We start from the raw sequence: 24,512 nt of genomic DNA, 5'->3' as shown, positions 1-24,512 counted from the left end.
ATGTTCTAGGTACATCCACAACAGTTCGTTCAACATGCTGTGGATCAAAACAATACCTTCTACAATCACAAATTACTTCCCTTTCCCACATTGCCGCTTTATGATGTAGTCCATGCTCTGCAAAGAAAGGGATGTTAGTAAAATATAAACACTATAAAATATCGATACAGTTACTTTCGTGAACCTGAGTGACATCAGGGTTTCTAATGTTGTTGCTGTTGTCTCCAGTGTGATAATATCACTCCAAAGTGGTTGTCGTGGTGCAATCGTTCTCCAACCGCAGGCCCAGACACGACATGAAAATGGAAACAAACAAAAACAAAACAAAACAAAAAGATGCATTAGTATAAGAAAATAAGAGAAACGAAAGATCATGCAATCAAAATAAAATGGTGGATAGTAAACAGAAGCAGAATTAGAAAATCAGTTATACATAATAAAGAAATAGAAGATAAATAGTAGCTGAAAGTGGAAAGAAGAGAAACCCCGTATTGCGATGTATCAGGTACATCCACAACAGTTAACTCAACATGCTGTGAATCAAAACAATACCGTCTACAATCTTCCCTTCCCACATTGCGCATCCCTTTCTTTTGGCCGTCTCGACTCTGACCCTCGCTGGTCAAAGGTTTACGAGTTCGTTTCCACAGGCCACCAGCAAGGTCACGTGTTGTCATCATGATGACGAAACCAAGCCAACGTGGAGGTAAGAAAATGGGTAACTTGCAAGGAACCAGAGCAGCTGTTTTGACCAAGGTCTAGGTCAGCTAACAGCACTACGGGTGTAGTTCCGCTCCTTCCAGGATGTTCCTCACCGGGTGTCAACCGAAAAGGTATCATTTCACCCTTGGCCTGCTATTTGATATTTAAGTTTTTCCATAAAGTAAAAATAAAGGTTTATCTAAAGTCATTCACCCATACTCACAATATTTTTAAAGGAATCAAAATAAATTATTTGAAATTCCTTAATGAATTAAGCTTAATATTTAAAAATAAGTTTCCCAAAAATAAAACTGCCAAACTAGATGCAATTGTTTTCTTTTTTTTTCAAATATTTAAGCAATGTGAAATATCTTTACACTGGCATAAACGTAGAAATTAAGTTTTAAACAGTCCAAACTCGATTATCCGAATGTCTTGGCAAAATTTCACTTCGGATAATCAAAACTGCAGATAATCGAATCACGAAAAAAAAAATGTTGTTGTCTTTTTTTATTGTTGAGCTTTAGTATGACCCTTAAACTACGTTAAAATGATTAAGAATTTTGGGGATTCCCAACTTTTTTACAAAAAAACACAACTTCCAGACTTATTCCCCATTTTTCGCGGTTTTTGGCGAATTCCCGAATTTTTCCCGACTTGAGTGGCCACCCTGCAAACCAATTTTTGGTTCTCCCAAAACTGGTATTTTTTGTAAATTTTCGCAAAATACACATTAAAAAAAAATACTACAGGGTGTCAACCAAGTAACTGTTGTTAAGCTACTTATTCCAAGGAATTTTGACATGGTTGGAAAACAGGGTGGTACATCTATAGGGTGTCAACCCATTTCTAGCTTCGATTTAAACCTTTTTGATCACTGTAAAGTGGGCGAAAAAGGGTACACATAGAAAATTAGGCCTGCCACGCAAAAGGAGGCTGAATTCGTAAAAAGTCAGTTTTTCACATAAAATTTCCTGGGGAATCGATTGCGCATGATAAAAACATGATAAAAAAAAAGTTGAGATGCTAGTTTGGCAACTTTTCGATCAGTTATATTTTTTCGATAAATTACTCTATAAAATGAAAGGAAGCTGAATAATGGAATTTCTTCTTTAAAAATGTTCAGGACATTGGAGCAATCTCTACTAAATCGGCCGATTTCGACCACTTTAATTATTTTTAATTTTTTGATTTGGCTCAAACTTTGTGAAGGCCTTCCCAATTACTAAATGTTGAATGTTTTAGGGGACAAAACCCCGCATTTTTTTTTAAGCCATTCAAAAGTTTGGACCAACATTTTTCCGACGAGTTATATTTTTTTTAAATAGTGATTTTTGTAAAAAAAATGTTGCTTTGAAATTTTTGTTAACCTCATCTTTTTATGCAAAATCGGATCGGAAACTGTTTTTAATCATGCGCAATCGATTCTCTAGAAAATTTTATGTTAAAAACTGACTTTTTACGAATTTTTGTACAGCCTCCTTTTGCGTGGCAGGCCTAATTTGTGATTTGAACCCTTTTTCGCCCACTTTACAAATGGGTTGACACCCTGTCTTCCAACCATGTCAAAATTTCTTGGAATAACAACTTTTTCTTAGACACCAACGCCAACAGTAGAAGTTAGGGCTTGGTTGACACCCTGTAGGTGTGTCACCCTGCATGTCAATAATTTTAAATAAACGCCACATTCATATACAACAACTTTTCCTAAGACACCATTTTGTTAATTTTCAGCATTTATTTTGAAATGCCTCTTTTAAAAACTCTGTATCTTTTTCCAGAAGCAAGATAGGACCATACTTTCTTCGGGAAAGTTTTAGAGGACATTCAGGACTATACTTCAACGGTATAAGTTTTCAAATTGAATGAAAAATGTAATATATAAAAATCAAAATGTAAAAAAGAGGATTTTCCCATACAAATTTGAATCGCTATGCGGAAAGCCGGATCAAACCCAATCGCTCCCAAATTTTGTGGGGTTGTTTGGGTGCCCAAATGACCCCGGAAAATGCCTGTTCTGTAAAATCGATCATGTCGAGCAAACCGTGGCTTGTTATTTCAAAGTTTATATAAAAATAAAAAAAACATATACTTAAAAAAACAAATTTGCAACGGCCTAATTGTGTACGTTGCATTTGTTATGATTATTTTATTCAGTGTATGGTCATAATAAATATTTGAATATAACTTTCCGGCAGTTGTGTGAGAATACTCACTTCGTAAGGACACTTGTAAAAGAGTCTAAAATACCCGACTTCCCAAACGTTAAGCTCAAAATTAGTACAATAATAATGATAGTTTTGACCAGTACGCAGTATTAGATAGTCACAACACAGCTATGACTCATAAATTAACCCATTACACACAGGCACTAGAAGTCAACACCTTCAGGTTCCTTCTGCTCAAGGATAATCCACTATCTGAGCTGTTATTTACTCAAACTGAAGTAAAATATCTGCCCTTGCACTTTTTCCAGCACCAACAGGTCAACCCACTAATGACTGCTTCCCTGCTTACACCCCCACCCCCACCACGGAAACCTCCGTCATCCGTTCTGCAGATTCCTTGGCGACCTTCGCGGGGAGGCAACACAACAAACCAAATTTCTCCATCTTGCCAGTTTCTTCACATTCTTGCACACACTCCACAACACTTGCCTAAGCTGAGCTCACTGAACCTCTTTTTTTTTTGCCCTGTATTTCGCCCCTGTGGCAACGAAACCAACTCGAGCGCTAAGCCAACTCTCTCTCTTGCTTGCAGCTCCTCCAAGGGACATTCCGTTTCCGTCGCGAGCTGGCAAAACGGAAGTAGATTGAACCGTAATTTCGGCTCGTTCCGGCGCGAACCCCGACCGGACACTACCTGCAATCGATGCCCGCGACTCCCGGCCACCCGCGGAACACTTTTTCAAACCGTTTCGGCACGATATTTACCAATAATAAAGCGATTTAATGCAGGCAGCTCACTATTGGCGTTCATTTCATTTGAAGACACTTTTATTTTGGATTTTGGCTGGCTGGCTGGCGCTGGATGGTCTCTGGCTGTGGCAGTTCTGTCATGTTGTGTTTGTGTGCGTGAGGGCGCGCGCGGTGCTGGCTGTCAGGGTTGCCAGTTCAGTTTGAAGAAAATACATTACTCCCATAGAGTTTTTTTTAGGTCCTATAAATATAATTTGTTTTTTTTTTTTTGCTTTTTGGGTGTTTCTGAAACCGCCTTGAGTTGACTTCTGGAGTTTTTTTTTTTATAATGTCCAATTAATCAAATTTTCAGTTTTTGCTTTTTGGTTGTTTTTAATACCCCTGACTCAAGGCGGTTTCAAAAACGCCCAGAAAGCAAAAACTGGAAATTTGGTTTATTGGACCTTTTTTTAAAAAAAAATACCAGACTTCATAATCCTGATACGAGAATCAAACTCACGACCTTTGGATTGGAAATCGAGCACGCCGCTAGTCGAAACCCATCTCCTATCGGCCAGTATTCCTGATCGTTCCAGTTCATCGCTGAGCAGATTTTTGATCTTTGAAGAGATATGACTTTGCCGAGCCAGACAGGTATCGAACCCATCACCTTCCGCTTACAAAGACAAACCCGCAACCTCACGGCTACGGTAACTCGGCAATGATATAATAAATAAATCCAATCGCAGCAACATATTTTTTTAAACAATATAAAACCAAGGATAAAACATTTCTCGAGTTTTTTTTAAGGGTCCTCAAAGCTATTGTTTTTTATATGTTTATGGGACCTTTGAAAAAAACTCTTTTTCATATCTCACGTGTACATTGTGCATTAATTAATCGTTAAACACTCATTTAAAATATTTTCAAATTTAATAAAAAATGGGCCAATGTGTTTTTGAAAACAACCAGTCTGTCTTGTAACGTCATGATTCGAATACCCGGACGCTTCGAAACCCGGACACTTCATCTTGTTTTATCAATTATTTGGATATACGTTCGCATTATGAATGTCAAAACTGTGATATTTGATGAATTCCAACATCAACTTTCATTTAAAGTTTGTTTGAACGCTGTAGTTAATGCCAAAACAATTAAATACAATAATATTATAAGTTTACCAAAAATTCGAAACGTTTCACTTGAAATATTTCATAGGCGTTCGAAGCACCGGGAAGGCAAAGCAGAAATTTATGGTTTCGATTTCCTTAAATTCTAGAAAATTTTTACATAAACTATCGAATGTTTTGATGTTAACAGCTTATTTGAGACTTAATGAATGCCATTCACTAACATTTCAGTCCAAATTTGTGCGATTCATAAGTAAAATCGAGTGTCCGGAATTCGAAGCAAAAGTGTCCGGATTTCGAATCAGCTTTTATCAGTGTCCGGGATTCGAAGCACAACAAGTCATTTTAATTTTAAAATTCTGATGAAAAATTGTTAGAAAAGACATATTTTGCATGCATTTTCTTGAAACTGACTGTTTATACTACATCCTTATGATATTTTTACATTTTCAACTTATTACATGATTTTTTGACAGCTATAACAAAAATGGTATGCTACTAAGTGTCCGGATTTCGAATCATGACGTTAATTCTAAATTTAAACATTAATTGACTTGAGCAAGGCATGCTGTTTTTTTTTCAAAGCCACGTTAAACCGTTAGAATCGAGGTTAGAATTAATTTTAATAATTCTAGAGTTTTTTAAGGACTGTTTAAACTGTTGTGTTTCATATCCAGACTTTTTTTTGATTAGGTCCTATAAACATATGAAAGACAATAGCTTATAGGACCTTTTACAAAAAAAACTCATGATATGTTTTTAAGACGTAATAAAAAAAAACACTGGAATTATTTTTTTTTCTTTTCATTTACGAGCAGTTGAAAATCTGACAACCCTGACAATGTTACTGCTACTGATGCTGTCAGTTGCGCGCGCCTCCACTGACAGCATTCAGCTCTGACATCAAGGATGGCACAACCCGAACGAGGTTGCATCGATCTACGTGCGCATGTATAAGGCTTTCTAGTCTGAAATTTACCAATACATTCAAAGTATGTTTACATTACAGCTGGACAATCAAGAGGTTTCGGATGGCTTACAGGAGGAACGACGAAAACGCGTGCGTACAGTCAAAGCGGTTGAAAAAGACATTTATTATTATAAACAGACAGTGACAGCTAGAGGAGCACGTCACTCAGGTCTGGCGCAGTAGCGCAGCAAAAAGAGGGGGGCAGTGGTTGTTATCTCAACACCCCTGCTCAACCACAGCACCATCTCAACTACAAAAACAGTAGCTCCAACTCTCCGGACAATCCGAAGCATCCCGTCTACACTCTCACACGGCAATCGACGCCGCCAACACCTAGGGGCGTTCCCCTGCTGAAGTCCATCTGGCTGCGCATTCTTCTTCTTCTTGATGATCCAACGAAAACACCAGCCGGAACGTTCTGGTTCACCTCGTACTTGTCAGCCACAACTCCGTCACCTCGCTTCAAACGATTCCACTTGCAGGTGACCGGTGTGCGACCAATGGGGAGCATCGTCAAAGAACAATTTTTATTGCACCCCAATGAATCAATCACCTCGTCCGGTTTCGTCCTCTCAGCAATCGTTTGCGTGATGTTGTCGATGTAACTCGTAGCAAACAAGACGAATCCGTATCCACGTCCCTGTTCTGCATCCGCACCAACTGTTCCGGATTCTTCATCTTCTCGAACATTCGGCTCAGTTTCAGGTTCTTCGTCCAAACGGCCAAATTCTTCTTCAGCGGGATCACCACCAGGTTCATCAGCATCAGCAGCAATCGGACGCACCAAATTCTGCTGCTTTCTTTCCAGCCCGACTTCAACCCGTTCACCGGCTTCGTACCCGACATCTCTCCGACTGGGTACAACCCAAGTTCCACACGGTGTTTGTTTACCTGCACCGCACGTGTCGCAAACGATCGTTTTCTTGCACTTTCTGCCAACGATCTGCTTCGGGGTTGACACCATGTAACATTCAGCGAGAGCAATCAAATTATGCTCTGTTTGTGCACGATCGCACAACAACTTTCCTCGATCGACAGTACGAAAATCCATTTCGTACAGACTGTTCCGACGAGCACCACACACGATCAGCTCGTTTCCACGGTAAATCTGAGCTTTTCCGCTGTCAAACACAACTCGCATTCCGGCCTTTTCGATCCGCACAACAGATAGCAGATTGTGCCGCAGGTGCGGCGTAAACAAAACGTTCTTCACGGTGCACTCAATCGATCGACCATTCACAAACGCCGTCATCTTCACAGTACCGCAGTGCTCCGCAACAACAGACTGGCCATTCTTGGCCACGGCGATCTCGATCGGCTCCGACAGTCTGTGCAAGTCCATAAACAGATGTTTATCCCGCGCCAGGTGATCGGACGCTCCCGAGTCCAGGAACCACTTCACTTGCCGCTGCTTTTTCTGCGGCTCAGCACCGCGCACACCAACAAAACAAACACTGTTGCGCTCGCTCGAGCCAGCAACATTCGCGCTCTCACTGTGTTTTTTTTTTTTTTTTTTTTTTTTTAATTTATATTTATTCAAATTTCTTTTCCATGTACATTCATTCAGTTAAAATATTATTGAGTGTCCAATCACAAACGATGACTTTTCACCTCAATTTTAAATACTAGCAACTTTCATTTATTCATGAAATATTGTAGCTTTCGCTATTCAGTGATTTCAAATGTAGGAGGTCCTACATGTACAAAAGGGAAAAGGGATACCTTAAAACTAACTTATAAACTATATAAAGAGCGGATCAATGCAGCTGAAGACTGCAATGATTTTTGTCGAAATGCATCAATTATCTTATTGGACATAACATCCAAAGTGTCAACTTCGGCTAATTGATGAAGTTCACTGGTGCTGAACCAGGGAGGAAGTTTCAGAATCATTTTCAGAATTTTGTTCTGAATCCTCTGAAGTTTTTTCTTCCTGGTTAAGCAACAGCTTGTCCAGATCGGCACAGCATAAAGCATGGCAGGTCTGAAAATTTGTTTATAAATTAACAGTTTATTCTTGAGACAAAGTCTAGAATTCCTGTTTATAAGTGGATACAAACATTTAATATATTTGTTACATTTAACCTGGATACTTTCAATGTGATCCTTGTAAGTAAGGTTTTTGTCAAAACCAAGTCCAAGATATTTCACTTGATCCTCCCACTTTAAATTTACCTCATTCATCTTTATAATGTGATGACTTTTGGTTTAAGAAAATCAGCCCTTGGTTTGTGAGGGAAAATAATAAGTTGAGTTTTGCAGCATTTGGAGTAATTTTCCATTCTTTCAAATAAGAATTGAAAATATCCAAGCTTTTTTGTAATCTTCTTGTGATGACACGAAGGCTTCTGCCTTTGGCGGAGATGCTTGTGTCATCAGCAAAAAGTGATTTCTGACATCCTGGGGGCAAATCAGGCAAGTCAGAAGTAAAAATATTGTATAAAATTGGACCCAAAATGCTTCCTTGAGGGACGCCAGCACGTACAGGTAGTTGATCAGATTTGCTATTCTGATAACATACCTGCAGAGTACGATCCGTCAAATAATTTTGAATAATTTTCACGATATAAATCGGAAAATTAAACCTTTTCAATTTCGCAATCAAACCTTTATGCCAAACACTGTCAAATGCTTTTTCTATGTCTAGAAGAGCAGCGCCAGTAGAATAGCCCTCAGATTTGTTGCTTCGAATTAAATTTGAAACTCTCAACAACTGATGAGTAGTTGAATGCCCAAGGCGAAATCCAAACTGCTCATCAGCGAAAATTGAATTTTCATTAATGTGCGTCATCATTCTATTAAGAATTATTCTTTCGAATAATTTACTAATAGATGAAAGCAAACTAATGGGCCGATAGCTTGAGGCTTCAGCAGGATTTTTATCCGGTTTCAAAATCGGAATTACTTTGGCATTTTTCCAACTACTGGGAAAATATGCCAAATCAAAACATTTGTTGAAAATTTTGACCAAGCAACTTAAAGTTGCTTCTGGTAATTTTTAATTAAAATGTAAAAATGCCATCCTCACCAGGGGCTTTCATATTTTTAAATTTTTGATAATAGATTTTATTTCATTCAGATCCGTATTAAAAACTTCATCTGATGAAAATTCTTGTTCAACAATATTCTGAAATTCTATTGAAATTTGATTTTCAATAGGACTCAAAACATTCAAGTTGAAATTATGAGCACTCTCAAACTGCTGAGCAAGTTTTTGAGCTTTTTCCCCATTAGTTAATAGAATATTATCACCATCTTTTAAAGAAGGGATGGGTTTTGAGGTTTCTTAAGAACCTTTGAAAGTTTCCAAAAGGTTTGGAATAAGGTTTAATTTGTTCGACATCTCTTGCGAACTTTTCATTTCGCAGGAGAGTGAATCTGTGGTCAATAACCTTTTGCAAATCTTTTGAATTCGCTTCAGTGCAGGATCACGAGAACGTTGATACTGTCTTCGGCGAACATTTTTCAGACGAATCAGAAGCTGAAGATCGTCATCAATAATGGGAGAATCAAATTTGACTTGGACTTTAGGAATAGCAATATTCCTAGCATCCAAAATTGCATTAGTTAAAGATTCCAAGGCTGAATCAATATCAGCTTTGGTTTCTAAAACAAAATCATGATTTAAATTATTCTCAATATGATGCTGATACCTGTCCCAATTAGCTTTGTGGTAATTAAACACAGAACTATTGGGTCTGGTAACTGCTTCATGAGAAAGTGAAAAAGTTACTGGAAGATGATCAGAATCAAAATCAGCATGAGTCACTAAAGGACCACAATACTGACTTTGATTTGTCAACACCAAATCAATTGTTGATGGATTTCTAACAGAAGAAAAGCAAGTTGGCCCATTCGGGTATAAAACCGAATAAAGACCAGAAGTGCAATCTCTGAATAGAATTTTACCATTGGAATTTACTTTAGAATTATTCCAAGATTGGTGTTTGGCATTAAAATCACCGATAATCAAAAATCGAGATCTATGCCGAGTAAGTTTATTCAAATCCCCTTTGAAATAATTTTTATTTTCCCAGTGCATTGGAAAGGCAAATATGCAGCTGCAATCATAATTTTCCCAAAAGAAGTTTCAAGTTCAATGCCCAAACTTTCAATAACTTTTAACTTAAAGTCACGTAACGTGCTATAAGTCATACTACGGTGGATAACTATTGCAACTCCACCGCCATTTCGATTCATTCGGTTATTAGTTATAACTTTATAATCTGGATCACTTTTCAAATAAGTGCCAGTTTTTAAAATGTTTCGGTTATAACAGCAACATGCACGTTATGAACTCGTAAAAGTTGAAAAATTCATTTTCTTTCGCTTTTAAAGAGCGAGCATTAAAATTCATAATATTGATGGAATTACTTAGATCCATGATTAAACTTCAGGGTAAGAACAACATCATTCGCAAATTTTAATCCAATCTGGATAGCTTCCATCATGGATGTAGCATTACTCATTGTTTGAATCAAACCAAACAGTGAGTTTTGCAAAAAAGTCATTTTTTCAAACGTAACATCGCCGAGATCAGAAGATCCCAAAGCGTTGCCAGCAGAAAAATTTTCAAATGAAATTTGAGGTACCTGCCCAATTTGAAAATTGGTAGAGGATTTATTCGTGGATGAACCCGAACCCGAAACGACGTTAGCATAAGAAATGCCATTGTTGTTACCTAACTTTTCCACGGTAGGGGTATTTCTAGCATTGTTCGAGTGAGACAGCACGAACGTTTGATTTAAAGATGCAGGTACAACCTGACTTTGAGAAAATTTCGGTTTGGATTTCAGCTGATGCTTAGCACGAGAATCCAAAACCTTTTTTCTGATGGGGCAATCCCAAAATTTGATTTGTGATTTCCACCACAATTTGCACATTTAAATTGGGTGACTTCTTTCACGGGACAATTGTCCTTGTCGTGAGAAGAATCCCCGCAAACCATGCATTTTGGAACCATGGCGCAATGATCAGTACCGTGACCGAATGCCTGGCAACGCCGGCACTGGGTCAGATTCTGGCCATTACCGCCATGTTTCTTAAAATGCTCCCACTTTACCCGTACATGGAACAAAAACTGTACTTTGTCCAAAAGTTTCAAATTGTTGATTTCATTTCTGTTGAAATGAATCAGATAAAATTGTGAAGTCAAACCAAAGCGAGAAATATTCCCGTTTGATTTTTTCTTCATTGGTATTACTTGGGATGGGGCAAAGCCAAGCAACACCTTAAGTTCGTTTTTGATCTCATCCACCGACAAGTCGTTGGAGAGACCTTTCAATACCGCCTTGAATGGCCGAGCATTCTTGGTCTCATACGTGTAGAAATTGTGTTTGTGGTTTTTCAAATAACCAACAAAAGTTTGGTGATCTTGTAAAGATTCCGTCAACAAGCGACATTCTCCTCTTCGACCAAGCTGGAACGAAACTTTCAAATTGCAAGTTTCCTTGCAATTCTTCAGTTGCGTTCGAAAGCTGGCCAAATCGGAGACGGAAGTCACTACAATTGGCGGAGCCTTTACTCGTTTCTCGACGGCAGAAGGCTCAGTACGAGGAGAAGGTTCCTTGTCTTCAGTTTCGGATAAAACACCGAAACTGTTTGTCAATGGAATTGGAGGATTGACCTCACATTCAGAATCAGAATCAGACCTCAGAAGAGGCTGTTTTCTTTTCTGTTTCCGTTAGCCGGTTTAGCGTTCAAACGCTTCACCGACGTAACGACCAAATCTTCAGAAGATTTGCGTTTACCTTTGTTTTGACGCATTTTGCAAGCAAAGTTCTCTTAAAAAGATGGCTTCGTTTGTAAAATACAACAAAATTTCAGGTGGTGTTAGTCTTGAAAAGACTGTTTAGAATTTTGGAAAATAACTCAGGTAGTCTTTAAAAAGACTGTGAATTTTGTTTTGAAATAACTCTGAGCTTAGGTAGTAAAAAAAAAAATACCGCAGCTCTAGTGTCCGTTCACCACGAAGGTTCGCAAGACACTGACTCTCACTGTGTTGTTTCTTCTTCGCTGGGCAGTCTACACTTTTGTGGCCTTCCTTCTTGCACGAAAAACAGCGCAACTTCTTCTGCTGTTTCGCGCCGTAAAATGCAGCCATCTCGCTCTCTCGTTCGCCCATGCCTTGCTGCTTTGTTTCCTCGTCCAGCAGCCGGCATTTCACGAACTCCATTGTGAGGTTATCCTCCGCCATGGTTTCGATGGAGGTCACAACCGCCGGAAACGCCGACCCCAAGCTCAGCAGCAGATGGCAAACTGCATCCAACTCCTCCATCACAGCACCGGTTCCACGGAACTCCCGGACCAGCCGGTCGAAACGCAGAAAATGATCCGCCAGCCGTCCACTTTCGAATCGCATGGCCACAATTTGGCGTTTCAGGTGCATTCGAGTGGCGATGCTCTTCCGCTGGAACACATCCTGCAGCGTGCACCAGATTTGCTTCGGCGAGATCTTGTCGTGCACATATTCCAGGTGCGAGTCGTGGATCCGCTCGATCAGGAGTCGCCTGCACTTCCGCCGCCGCTTGAGCTCCAGCTCCCGTCGATTCTGCTTCGCCGTCTGGGCCGCCGGGGCATCTTCCGGCTTCACGACGATCTCCGGGATCTCGCCCACGTCACTCTCCACGCAGTCCCAGAGTTCATACTCCTCCAGGAGTACCCGAACTCTCAGCTTCCAGGACGCGTAATTTGTACCGTCGAACAAAGCGACATGGTACCGATCTTCACGGACAACTGCTCCCTCCGACATCGCGAAAACTTAACTTGCGAAAAACTACCCGGACTTGAAACGACCTGGGCCCATAACCTCAAGAGGTTTCGGATGGCTTACAGGAGGAACGACGAAAACGCGTGCGTACAGTCAAAGCGGTTGAAAAAGACATTTATTATTATAAACAGACAGTGACAGCTAGAGGAGCACGTCACTCAGGTCTGGCGCAGTAGCGCAGCAAAAAGAGGGGGGCAGTGGTTGTTATCTCAACAGACAATTGTTTGCATCAGGTTTCCTATCTCTTTTTAGCAAAAAAAATTTGTCAGGCGACTCTTAGCTGGTTTTTTTTTGACTGACTGCCCGATATGTCAGCCAACATACTTCGCAGGGCTGTGACAGCTGCAGCTCGATCATTGTTTGCATCAGGACACTGTGACGAGGAGTTCGTCATTTTTGAGTTAAATTATATTTTTTTCACTGGGCCTAGAAAGCCTTATTGCGTGTACGTACACAAAAAAGATTGAGGTTAAATTTTGTCCGGCCAGCAAAATCAAATGGTGCGCTAGTGTGCGTACGCGAAACGTCATAAATATTTATAAAGCTCTATCCCAGTTAACTCAATCCGAATTCTGAAACGGAATCTAATTAGAATCGTATACAAATTCCGTTTAAAACGCAACAACCGGTTCCGTGTTCGAACCGGTTGTTGCGTTTTAAACGGAATTTGTATACGATTCTAATTAGATTCCGTTTCAGAATTCGGATTGATTTGACTGGGATGCTGCAGTTTGTTTTACACGTTTGGCCAAAATAAAGAGTGTATTTGAAAGAGTGCACGCACGTTCAAAATCACTCAAGTTTCGTCAAACCGAACCAGAAATTAGTTGATCAGTCAGTCGGTCAGAATTGAGTGAATTTCACTCAAATCTACACGAAAAAGGTTGAGGCCAGCAAAATCGAATGGTGCCCAAATGTGATAGCGTGAAACGTCATAAAGCTCTATTGATTTATGAGTGAAATTCACTGAAAACTGACCGACTGACAGGTCAACTCATTTCTGGTTCGGTTTTAACGAAAAATCAGTGATTTTGAACGTTCATCCATAAACCACGTCGACACTTTTTTGAATTCTCAGACAATCAGCAACAACATTGTTTTTCCTAGATTAAGATGGAGATTAATTTTTAGCGGTGTCCTGAAAAATGCATTCGGTAGTTGTCAATCAACCATTGAAATTTCACTAAAAGGGGGTCACAGAACTCGCATTTGGTGTTCAAAATAAGAAAATAAAAAACATGGTTCGATTATCCGAAGTCTAATACGAACATTCGGATAATCGAGTCTGGACTGCATTTGAGTAAAAGCGTAGCATAAAATTGTCATTATTCGGATTATTGAAAAACAATACAGATAAAGATTAAATAGGTGGATATAATTAGACAAATTCAATTTCATATTTTCGAACTGTACGTTTGAGAAATTGTGATGGTTTAAAAACAATGAAACAATTTTTATTCGTGTTTAATCACTTTATTTAAACTGCTTAATTCCAAGTTACAACTATAGTGTCTTTGCAGGAATAATTACCCATCCTCAAAGTTTTTTTTCTTCAATAGCTTATTACTGAGCTTCCTGACTCGCTGTAGACCTTCCCTTTGACCGATTACAGTTTCATTTTATTTGCTTACATCTTATTTTCTCTCCGAACAACTAATAGCTAATTAAGTAACGAACAGAATTAATCTCTATATTCACTGAATATATATTTTTTAATGTAATAGAATACCTGTTTAATAAACTACCACTGACTGGCTTCCCGTTGCTCGTGGAGTAAATGCCCACTCGTTGCTATAACTATTCTTTTTGTCGGTGATTTGGAAGCTTACACGTGAACGAAAGTTGGCTTCGAGCTAATACTTTCTCTAATAACAGGAACAAATTAAAATGTTTGGTAACATTCAGAATCATTGCCTTTAACATATTAAAGAACTGAGCATTTACTGTTATGCTATTCTAACATTACGATCCAACTTTCGGTAAAGATATGTCGTATCACTGTACTGTAGATAATTAACTTGATTATTTTTTTCGTCTGTTAAATAATTGATTGTTTGTTAATTTTATGCGCAGTTGGTTTCGAAATCTATTTACAAAACATGAACGCTTTTCGCACGACTTTTTTTTCGAGTTTAAGATGCATTACTTTTTGTTATGGGAGATTCATATTTTGTAGAAAGCTAATTTAAATGATAAACACATCGATTAAGACTTGCTGCTAATGTTCGTTCCTTTACTAAATACTTCGATACACTCACACTCAGTATTTGATAGGTTTGTTGCTTTTAGAATCGTTTCAGTTGGTCTCTTCGCAAACACATTTTCACTGCTCGACAAAGTTTCCCCTGACGTCACAGTGTCATAGTTGAAATTTAGCAGTTACTAATTGTTAGTTTATTTTCTTTTTCGGATGTAAATATTACAAACACTTTTGATTTGTATTCCATTAACGTATATAACAGTTTGGTTTCTTTTTCTAATAATGTCTTTTAAGCGTTACAGTTTGCTCGAGTTTAGTTTGGTAAATCAGCAACAATTGTTGTTCTAATTTGGGAAAAAAGTTTCCCCAACTGATGTGAAATTGTTTCAAGTTTGAAATTTGATCAGTTTCAACGTTTAAGACTCGTTTAAAATAGCCCCTGTACTTATTTTTTTTTCCTTTCGGTAGTTGTGCGACGTCTCACGTGGAACAAGTGTGTGTGTTTTGTGTTAGGTATTTTTTTTTTAACAAATTCTCATATTCCATCAACAACATTCCCTAACCTAATTTTCCTTTCTTTCTGCATTGCATGCTCTTTATTGCGTTCAAAGTAATCAATTTAATTTGGCAGATTTTTGTTAAGTGAAATTCGACTGCTCGCTTCAAATTTTTATTTGGATTTTTACTTGATCATATTTTGAATAATTGTTGAAAACTCAGTTTGCCTTGGAATGCTAATTTAAGAGTGTAAAATAGTTGCGTGTACGTTAGTGTGAGATTCACAATTATTGTTGTTATTTTTTTAATTAGTTGTTGTCATGTAATGGTTTTTAACAAAATAAAAACAAAAATTGATGATATTACATATTATTCCAATTAAAACGTCAACTTTAGCTCAACAACAGTTCAAAATTTGATCAAAATGGTAAATTTTTCGCTTGATTCTTTCGAGCGGAGATGTTGCTGGGTTTTCTAGCGTGTTTGATTTCTAACATAAAAAGACAATTTAATGAGCTTTCTGGCAGTTGCTTGTGTGAACGTGTTTTCATTTATTTTTTCTCTCTCACAATTAGATGTTGGATTGGTTGTTTTTATTTTGGTATAAAACTGCTTTTTTTAAATTTTCTGCTAACATGGTTTAGGTTTTCGGTCAAAGTTTGACACGCCAAGGAGTACTTTTAGGAGGTTAGGTTTTATGTCAATTCCACAAAAATGTAAAATTGGGTTTTATTAATTTTGGTAATGTTAAACATATTACTGAATAATTAAATTAGTTTGCATCAGAATCTGCTTTCTCTTCCACGTCAAAGTTGTTTGTCGTGTGACTTATAGCGGTATACGCACTTCGGAAGGAACCGGTCAAGAAAAGAATCAAATGGGCAGCAGCGGCTGCGTAAGCAAGTCAGAGAGGGTGAAGAAAAGCCCCAAGAAATCGCTCACTCTCCTTTGTTCTGCTGTTCGTAAAGCTGTTTCTTGACCCTTTTCCTTCCGTTCTGCGTACTAGCCTTATGGCTGGTTTCTCAAGGCCTACTGCCCATTAGGCGTGATTATATTTCGCAGGGACAGTGACAGGTTGGGCTCGATCTTTGCTTGCATCAGTACACTGTGACGAGGAGTTCGTCATTTTTCAGTTATTTTTTTCTCTGATTTTAGAAAGTCTTATGAATGAAACGCCAAATATTTTTTTTACGGATGTTAATCCACAGACAATTAAAATTAAATTTTGGAATTATTTTTTTCGATATCTAAATTTCAAAGAAACAGATAATAAAGGAGCTATTACACCATGGCTTTCTACCTAAGGTACTCGCGATTGAGTGTGTAGTAGTGCGGTTGTCAAAATCGTTATCTCTGACTCTCTCACTCCACTGCCACTGACATTGTTTATGTTTTGGTTTTCCTGGCACGGTCCATTGTTCGTTTGTTATTGTTTTGGTTTTAGTGGCACGGAGTCATGCACTCACACTAATGCAAAGCAAGATCGCGAGTACCTATGATATACAGCCTTGCTATTACACTATGGCAAACAAACAAACTCGCTGTTTTGACAGTTTGCCTGCATTGTTGGTTTGCCTGGATTTGTTTGTACAAACGCCAGCCTGCATACATTGTGCCTTTGGTGCACGTTTGGCAAACTGTCAAACACGAAAAAATGCGAGTTTGTTTGTTTGTTTGCGGTAGTGTAATGACTCCTTAAAAGAAATCAAGGAAAATATTTTGAATGGTAGACAATTTCATCTTAATCTATTGAAGTATTAGCATGTGGCCAGCACAGTTCAAAATTGATTTCTTCGCTTCTTCTGTATTTTACTTTACACTGTTAAAATATGAACACTCTCGTTCCGTTCAATTAGCCTTTTTTGAGTCTGTGTACGTGTGTAGTTTAGGTTATAATGAGACCATTGGTTTCCGTTTGGGTTGCTTTTAAACTGGATTATCGTCCATTACACTCTAAATTAAAACCGCTCAGTTGTGTTCAAAGTCATTTTCGGAGTTTGTAAAATTTGGGACAATGCTATTTTTTTTTCTCTCAAATCACTAGGGTTGGTGTGCAATTTTTTGCGATGTGCGTGTGCTTTTTTCTCTTCAAATCAATTTGTGCGTTCAAAATATGTATGTGTGAGGAATGTGTGTGTGTGTTACTTTTAAGGTAAATATACTCTATTCTACACACTGCCCAGGAGCTACGGGAATCAAACTAAATGCTTGGCTGCTGGTCGCGGCACTTCTAGAACAACAAACGGTCCTCGACGGGGTCGTCGTTCTCTGCAAGAGAAAAAGGTTGTTGGTGTGGGACACTCGGTGCCTTTTGAGGGGAAGTGATGGGTTGGATGGTTTCTGCAATGGGTATTATGGAACGGAAAATGGGCTACCGGCTGATTTGAGATGGCTATATGTGAATAATGGCTTTTTTAAAATACATGTTATGTCAACTCATCAATTCGGAAAATTTTAAAAAAATAATGTTTCGAAATTTTTCGGAATATCTTAAATTTTTAAAGTACAGTCATCCCACATATTCGGAACACCCACAAATTTGGAACACTTTTGTGATAATTTGTCAATAGCATGAGAAATGCAGCTTTTCTCTCGACCCTACTATTTTTAGGACCTTTATTTGGACATTTTTTTGCTATTTCACTAGTAAAAGAGTACTTTTTGAACAAAAAACTTCACTTCAAGACTATTTTATCCAGAGCAGCAAAACACTGCCTCCAAATTGCCTGTTCCATGATTGTGGGATGTTATTGTGCCTCCCACAATTGGGTCCTAAAATGAAGCTTAGATTGCTGATATTATTGTTTACAGTGATAGAGCTTATTTTTCTGAGTACAATGACCCTTTGTACGACCACAAAGAGTTAAAAATGGATTTTTAAATCAATTTTGAAAAATTAACCTCGCGGTCCTTCTTGACAGAAAAGCTCCTACAACGGTAAAAAACACGATTAAAAACCATTTCTGATCACTTTTTTTCATTTTAATGCATTTTTTTTACAAGACAACATTTTTTCGATGGATCAACTATGGTCCCCTTGGAACGACCTGTCAAGTAGGAGCTTTTCTGTCAAGAAGGACCGCGAGGTTAATTTTTCAAAATTGATTTAAAAATCCATTTTAAGCTCTTTATGGTCGTACAAAGGGTCATTATACTCAGAAAAATAAGCTTTATCGCTGTGAACAATAATATCAGCAATCTAAGCTTCATTTTAGGACCCAATTGTAGAACACCTGAATTTAACTGTTATTTTCACAAAAAAAGTTATCAGACCATGGATAAAACATCACTAAGCTTGAGTTTTACTGGTTGCAGTATGTGAAGTCATTATTTTGTTACAAATATGTACTCCTGGAGAGAACCAAAGTTTGTTTACATCAGTAAGAAAAAAGTGTTCCGAATTTGTGGATTTCAAGGGTCAAAGTTTTTCTTCAAAACTTGATATAAAAGTTGAATTTTGCAGTTGTTCGATACAGCATTCGAAAGATCGCATGAAAAGCTTTCAAATGAAGGTTAAAGCGAATCATTAAGTTCAATTACCGATTTGCTGTGATTTTTTGAACATTGGCCGATCTGTAAACTGTTCCGAATATGAGAGGTGACTGTAAATTGATGTTTTCTAAGTCTCACCCAAACAACCCACCATTTTCTTATGTCGATATCTCAGCAACTAATGGTCCGATTTTCAATGTTAAAATATAAAATATTCGTGAAATTTTCCGATCCTTTCAAAAGAAAAAATATTTTCAAAAAGGGCGTAATATTCAATATTTGGCCTATTTGAGATGTTAGTCTTGATTAAAAAAAAATGAAAATATTTTTTTCGAAAAGATCGGCAAATTTCACGAATGTTTTATATTTTAACTTTGAAAATCGGACCATTAGTTGCTGAGATATCGACATAAGAAAATGGTGGGTTGTTTGGGTGAGACTTAGAAAACAACAATTTTCCTGTTTTTAAACCTTTGCATGGCAATATTTCAGCAACTAAAGGTCGCATCAACAAAGTTCCAAAAGCAAAATATAAAAAAATTTCGCAGCTTTTCAAAATTTTTTTTTTTTCAAAGGTGGGCAAACATGTGCACTAATTTAAAAAAATGAAAAACTGCGACTATTTTCAAAAAAGTTGACTAAAAATATGAAAATTTCACTAAAGTACTTTTTGATTGAAAATTCGATTTTACATTGAAAAATGAAGTTGAATTTTTTTTACCAATATTTCGATTTATTGAAAAAAAACTATAGATTCAAAAAAGCATAACTCGGTCAAAGATTTTTTGCCCGTCCTCTAAAACATATCAAAAAATAAAAAAAAATTAAAATTGTGTTTTTTTTTTGCAAATCAAGTTTTAGTGACAAAAAGTGAAATTAAAAATCACAAAAAAAATTACCGTGTATAATTTTATTTTTAGTGTAGTCCTTATCCATACCTCCGACTTTGCTAAAGACACCAAATCGATCAAAAAATTCTTTAAATGATACAGATTTTTGAATTATCATATGGAATTTTTGTATGGACAGCTGCCAAATTTATATGGAAAATTATATGGACAAACTAATGATGCAAAATGGCTTCTTTGGGCATACCGAAGGCACCAAAAAAAAGTTTAGGACGGATTAAAAAATACAAACATTAAAACTAAAGAAAAAAGACCGGTTTCGTAGAGAACTGCTCTATAATAAACTGACTTGCATTAAAAATAAAAATAATTCAATTGATGTACAGTAGTTGTTCGGTAACTGGGCTGAGAACGTAGCCCAGTCACCGAATGTTGCTCGTTAACTGGGCTGAACATAAAATAACGAGGGGACCACCGATGCATAATATTTTCCAGATGAAATATAAAAATAAAAGTTAGGTACTCAAATTTATTTACAATGCCAACTTTTCATATTTCTTTAATTGTAACTTAAAATTAAACAAAAGTTTGAAAAAAGTTTTTTTTATTTATTGAATATGATTTTTGCATCCATTAACCCCTCGGTCATTTTGGTTTGTTTTGATTTTTAGACGTTTGTCTGCTTTTTAACTAGGCTATGGCCCAGTTATCGAGCGCCCAGTTAAAAAGCAGCCCAGTTCAACAACGCCCAGTTACCGAACAACTACTGTAACTCCAGGATAATCTAATCTGGAAGCTCTGAAACTGAAATAAATAAAGAAAGAAATAAAGAAAAACAAACACAAAATCGTAGATTTCAGCATAAAATAAAACTTTATTAATTCATAATAGATTAGCTTCGAATTTCCTCTAGTCGTAATCAATACATTGGTTACAGGCATTGTTTTTTGGATAATAACTTAGGTTTTAGAGCTTTCCATTTCGTGTGATTGTGTGTGCTTCAGGTGAAAAGTATACACAGTGTAACTACTAATCGATACAAAACTAGAGTATATAAGTAGGTAAATACATAAATGTTACATAAATTAGCCAATGGTTTTAAAAAACAAGCAGCGCGGTGGCGTACACAACTTACTCAGTAAATTATAAGTTTAATTTTAGATTTCTTTTTTGTTAAATTTAGAGCAATAATTTCGCTTAGCTGAGGGGCACTTGGTTGAATTAAAGAAAAGGAAACTTAACTTGATGTTTAACATGATGGTTTTTTTTCGTATAGCTAATAAAAGACTAAACAGACTTTGACTTGTTTCGTTGTTTCGTTAAAATTTTGCCCCAAACCAATCAAAACCTTAGCTTAAGTATTTGGATTTAGTAGAGTTGGGATTAATTCAACGCGGGGGAGAGAGTGGAGATTACCAGTGTTTTCTTTTTCAGTCAGAGACAAATAGATCTATCTAATAATGCGTTTGCTGGGCGATTCGGAAATGAAATGAGCGGGGAGGGCGGATCGCGCGGGAGGGATGACGATGACTTAGAACTAGAGCAGCGTGCTCTCGGCGTACCCTCAGGACGTGGACGACTGGGTCATGAGGGTGGCGTTGCCGTGACTGGTTGGATCTTTTGGTTTACCTTTGCTCACCGCGGGAACCGCCGTCGTGCCGTTTGCGGACAGCGCGGACAGCGTTCGCTGCTGGTAGCCAAGCCCGGGACTGCTGGCGGAAGAGCTGTCCGAGGCGGCGTTGACGGCCGCCAACGAGAGGGCCATCGGGTGATGGGTGGGACTCTGCGAGGGCGTACTGTTGGTGCTCTTGGCCTTCCGGAACCAGTTGCCCAACTTTCGCCGGCCCAGCGAGTGCGAACTGTACTCCACGGTTTGCTGTTGTGCCAGCAGTTGCTGTTGCTGTTCTTTGGTCAATTTTCGAGACTTTTTCGGCAGCGTGTTCCCCGCCATCGTCGTGGCCTTCACGTTCGTAGGAGATTCTTTCAGAACACCGCTATTGCTGCAATTGCTGCTACTTCGCGCACTCTGGGACATGTTCCCCAACAGGAACTGCATGCTGTCCGTCAAGTCCGCGCCGTTGCTCGTTTCGGTGTCCGTATTGCTGCACCCGTCCTTGTCCTCGCCGAACGGGAAGTACTCCCGATCCGACAGATTGTCCTCGTCCACACAAGCCCCGTCCAGCTCCGACACGAACAAACTTTCCCCGCAAAACTGCCGCTCGGCCGACAACGTGTTCAAAAAGCGCAACTTGCTGCTACTGCTCCGGAAGCAAAAGTCGAACCACTTGTTCCGCGTGTCGCAGTACAACCGCAGCGCGTTCTTCAGCGTCACGCCAAACATCTTCCCGTCGGGCAGGTTCAAGATGCGACAATTGTCCAGGAATATCCGACCCTTGTAGATGTAGTTGGTCCGCTTGAGCAAATCCTTCTTGCAGTAAATCAGCTGCCGATCAAACAGGAACAGCGTGTACGTGTTGTTCCACAGGTTCGGCGACATCCGGATGGCGTCCGTCTGCAGGAAGAGCCGCGTGCTGTGCACGTTGATCGACGGGCCCTGGAAGTTCTCGAAGCGGGACTGGATGCGCGACAGGTACTCGCTGTGGCGTTTGCCTGAAAAAAAGGTTTTGTTAGAGCTTAATTATTCTGAAAATTTCAAACAAGTACCGTTGGCAAACAACTAAACGAAAAAAAATAATTATGTGTTGGTTAACGGTTTTGTTTACAATTTAGATTTTTTTTAATTTTAATTCAACATTTCATCAGAATTAAAAAAAAAACAAAATTACAATATTTTTTATACTAAATGAGCAATTTTCTTAGAATTGAACTCAAAAGGGGATTATTTGTTTGAAACCAACATGATTTTACATTACACATAATTTGTTTTTCAATATATTCACAACCCACAACCCAGGATTTAATATTTTCCATTTATATTTAATTTGAGTAACAATATAAATAAATTCAAATAAATAAAATATTTTTTTAAATAAGGTTTAAGTACTTTCATTTAACTACATAACTAGTTGCTCAAAATTTAAAACATCACTTTCAATTTCAATTTTAAGCCAAGTACGGAGCTCAGAAGGAACGTGTTCAAGAAAAGTTGTACATTCTTTTCGTGGTCCTTCCATGGAAATAAAGATAAGATAAGGTGACAGTTCGGTTTGAGCGCGTGTGACGATGCGTGCGCTTGGAATTCTTGAGGGTAAAAAAAGATTAAAATATTTGAAAAATTCATAATGTAAAAATGTAAAAATTATGCATTTAAATTTAAAATCCATTGTTTTTAAAATAAAAAAATATATATTCAAAAGATTATCACAGTTAAAAAAATTGAAACAGTAGAAACTGAAAAAAATCCTAAAAAATATTGCATTATAAATAAAAAAAATGATTTAGAGAGTTGATAACTTTTATATATTTAAAAATTCAAAGATCCTAAAATTCTAAAATTTAATATAAAAAAATAAAAGTTCTGCAATTGAAATATAAAAAAAAATAAAAAAAATCTAAAAAATTTAAATTAAATAATTCTAAAATTTTTTGATTCCTTAATTCCTACACACCTTAATTCTTCAATTCCTAAATTCGTGAAATCTTAAATCGCTAATTCCTAAATTTCTGAATTGTCAAACTGTTAGGTTGTTAAACTTTGAATTTATTCTTGATTTATTTTTTAAGCTCTTATTAAAAAAAATACTCATAAGTTGTTTGACTCCTAAATTCTAAAATACCGGCATCTATCTTAAATTTAATATTTTTTTAATTTTCGGTTTATTTTTTGAAAGTTTTGAATTTAAAGTTATCTTTCCATTTTTAAATTTCAAAATTTCTGATTTAGGCCGATGCAAAAAAAGTTTTTGTCCCTCGGCCCTGGCCGAGGTAAAGGGAGGGGGGGGGCAAAAAAATATAAAAATTTAAATAACAAGCCATAGTCTTCACATTTAAATAAAAAAAGTGTTTTAAAATGCATTTTGCACTAGTTCAGTTGTTTTGCAATCATTAGTTTTCAAAAAATCTAAGATTTGACAAAAACAAAAATTGTATCGAAAAAAAAGATTTTGCCTCGAAAATTTTCAAAAAATCTTAAGATTTTTTAATAAAACCAAACATGCTAAAAATGATTTTAAACGCAGGAGAATGTATTTTAATTTGATTTCAGCTGGTTGTACTTGAATTTTCATTGAAATTTTGAAGTTTATGTAAAAATATTTTTTATGCCCCCTGATTTTTCGGCCCAATTTTGAAGGGGGGAGGGGGGGGGGGGGGTGACAAAAACTTTTAAAAATATTTGTACCAGCCTTAATAAATTTTGAAATTCTGGAAATCTGAATTTTTTGAATTGGATTATTTTTTAGTTTTAATTTTTAAATATTTGATTTTTTATGACTTTCTAGGTTTCAAAATTTCTAAATTTTAAAATACTAAATTTTTAAATTTTACAATCTCGATTTTTAAATTTTTAATGCGATATTTGTTAATCTTTGAATTTGTAAATATGTGAATTTTAATAATTTAAACTAACTTTTTTATTATTAAATTTTAAAATTTCTGAAAAATTAAATTTAAAAAAAAAATTCAAATTTGATTGTAGCATTTGATTTTGAATTAATTTCTTTGTTTCATAATTTAAAAGTTTTTAAATCTTTGATTTTTTGAGATTTTAGATTTTTGATTTTAAATTTTCACTTATTTATAAATTTTCAAATCCTCGTTTTTTTTAATTTTTGAATTTTAGATGATTTTTTGTGTTTAATTTTTAAATTTTGGATTTTAAATGAATTTCATTGTTTAAATTTGTTAAGTTAAAAAAAATCACTGATTTTTTTAATATAGCAATGTTGATTTTTACATTTGTAATGCGATATTTGAGAATCTTTGAATTTGTAAATTGATAAAATTTAAACATACGCCATGTGATTTTTGGTTTCAACTTTTTTTTAATTTTGGAAGTTTAGAATTGAATTTTGAATTATTTTTGAGTGTTTAATTGTTAAATATTT

General features: G+C 36.8%; 2 protein-coding genes across 2 annotated transcripts in view; both read right to left on the bottom strand.

The window, feature by feature from the left end:
- The window catches only part of LOC6036592, a 30,599-nt gene extending 26,848 nt beyond the window's left edge, over positions 1 to 3,751 (bottom strand). The window contains exon 1 of the mRNA XM_038261309.1: positions 3,636 to 3,751. The gene's annotated coding sequence lies outside the window, so the exon portion shown is untranslated. The remainder of the gene's footprint in view (positions 1 to 3,635) is intronic.
- Positions 3,752 to 20,356: 16,605 nt separating this feature from the next.
- Positions 20,357 to 24,512, bottom strand: part of LOC6036591 — a 116,783-nt gene continuing 112,627 nt past the window's right edge. Inside the window, exon 13 of the mRNA XM_038259468.1 lies at positions 20,357 to 22,116. Within this exon, the coding sequence (XP_038115396.1) occupies positions 21,071 to 22,116 (1,046 nt within the window). The 3' untranslated portion in view covers positions 20,357 to 21,070. The remainder of the gene's footprint in view (positions 22,117 to 24,512) is intronic.

The sequence above is a fragment of the Culex quinquefasciatus genome, chromosome 3 (assembly GCF_015732765.1).
Source record: "Culex quinquefasciatus strain JHB chromosome 3, VPISU_Cqui_1.0_pri_paternal, whole genome shotgun sequence".
In the NCBI taxonomy this organism is placed as follows: Eukaryota; Metazoa; Arthropoda; class Insecta; order Diptera; family Culicidae; genus Culex; species Culex quinquefasciatus.
Note: the sequence above shows the minus strand (reverse complement) of the source record. Positions and strands in the feature narration are given on the sequence as shown.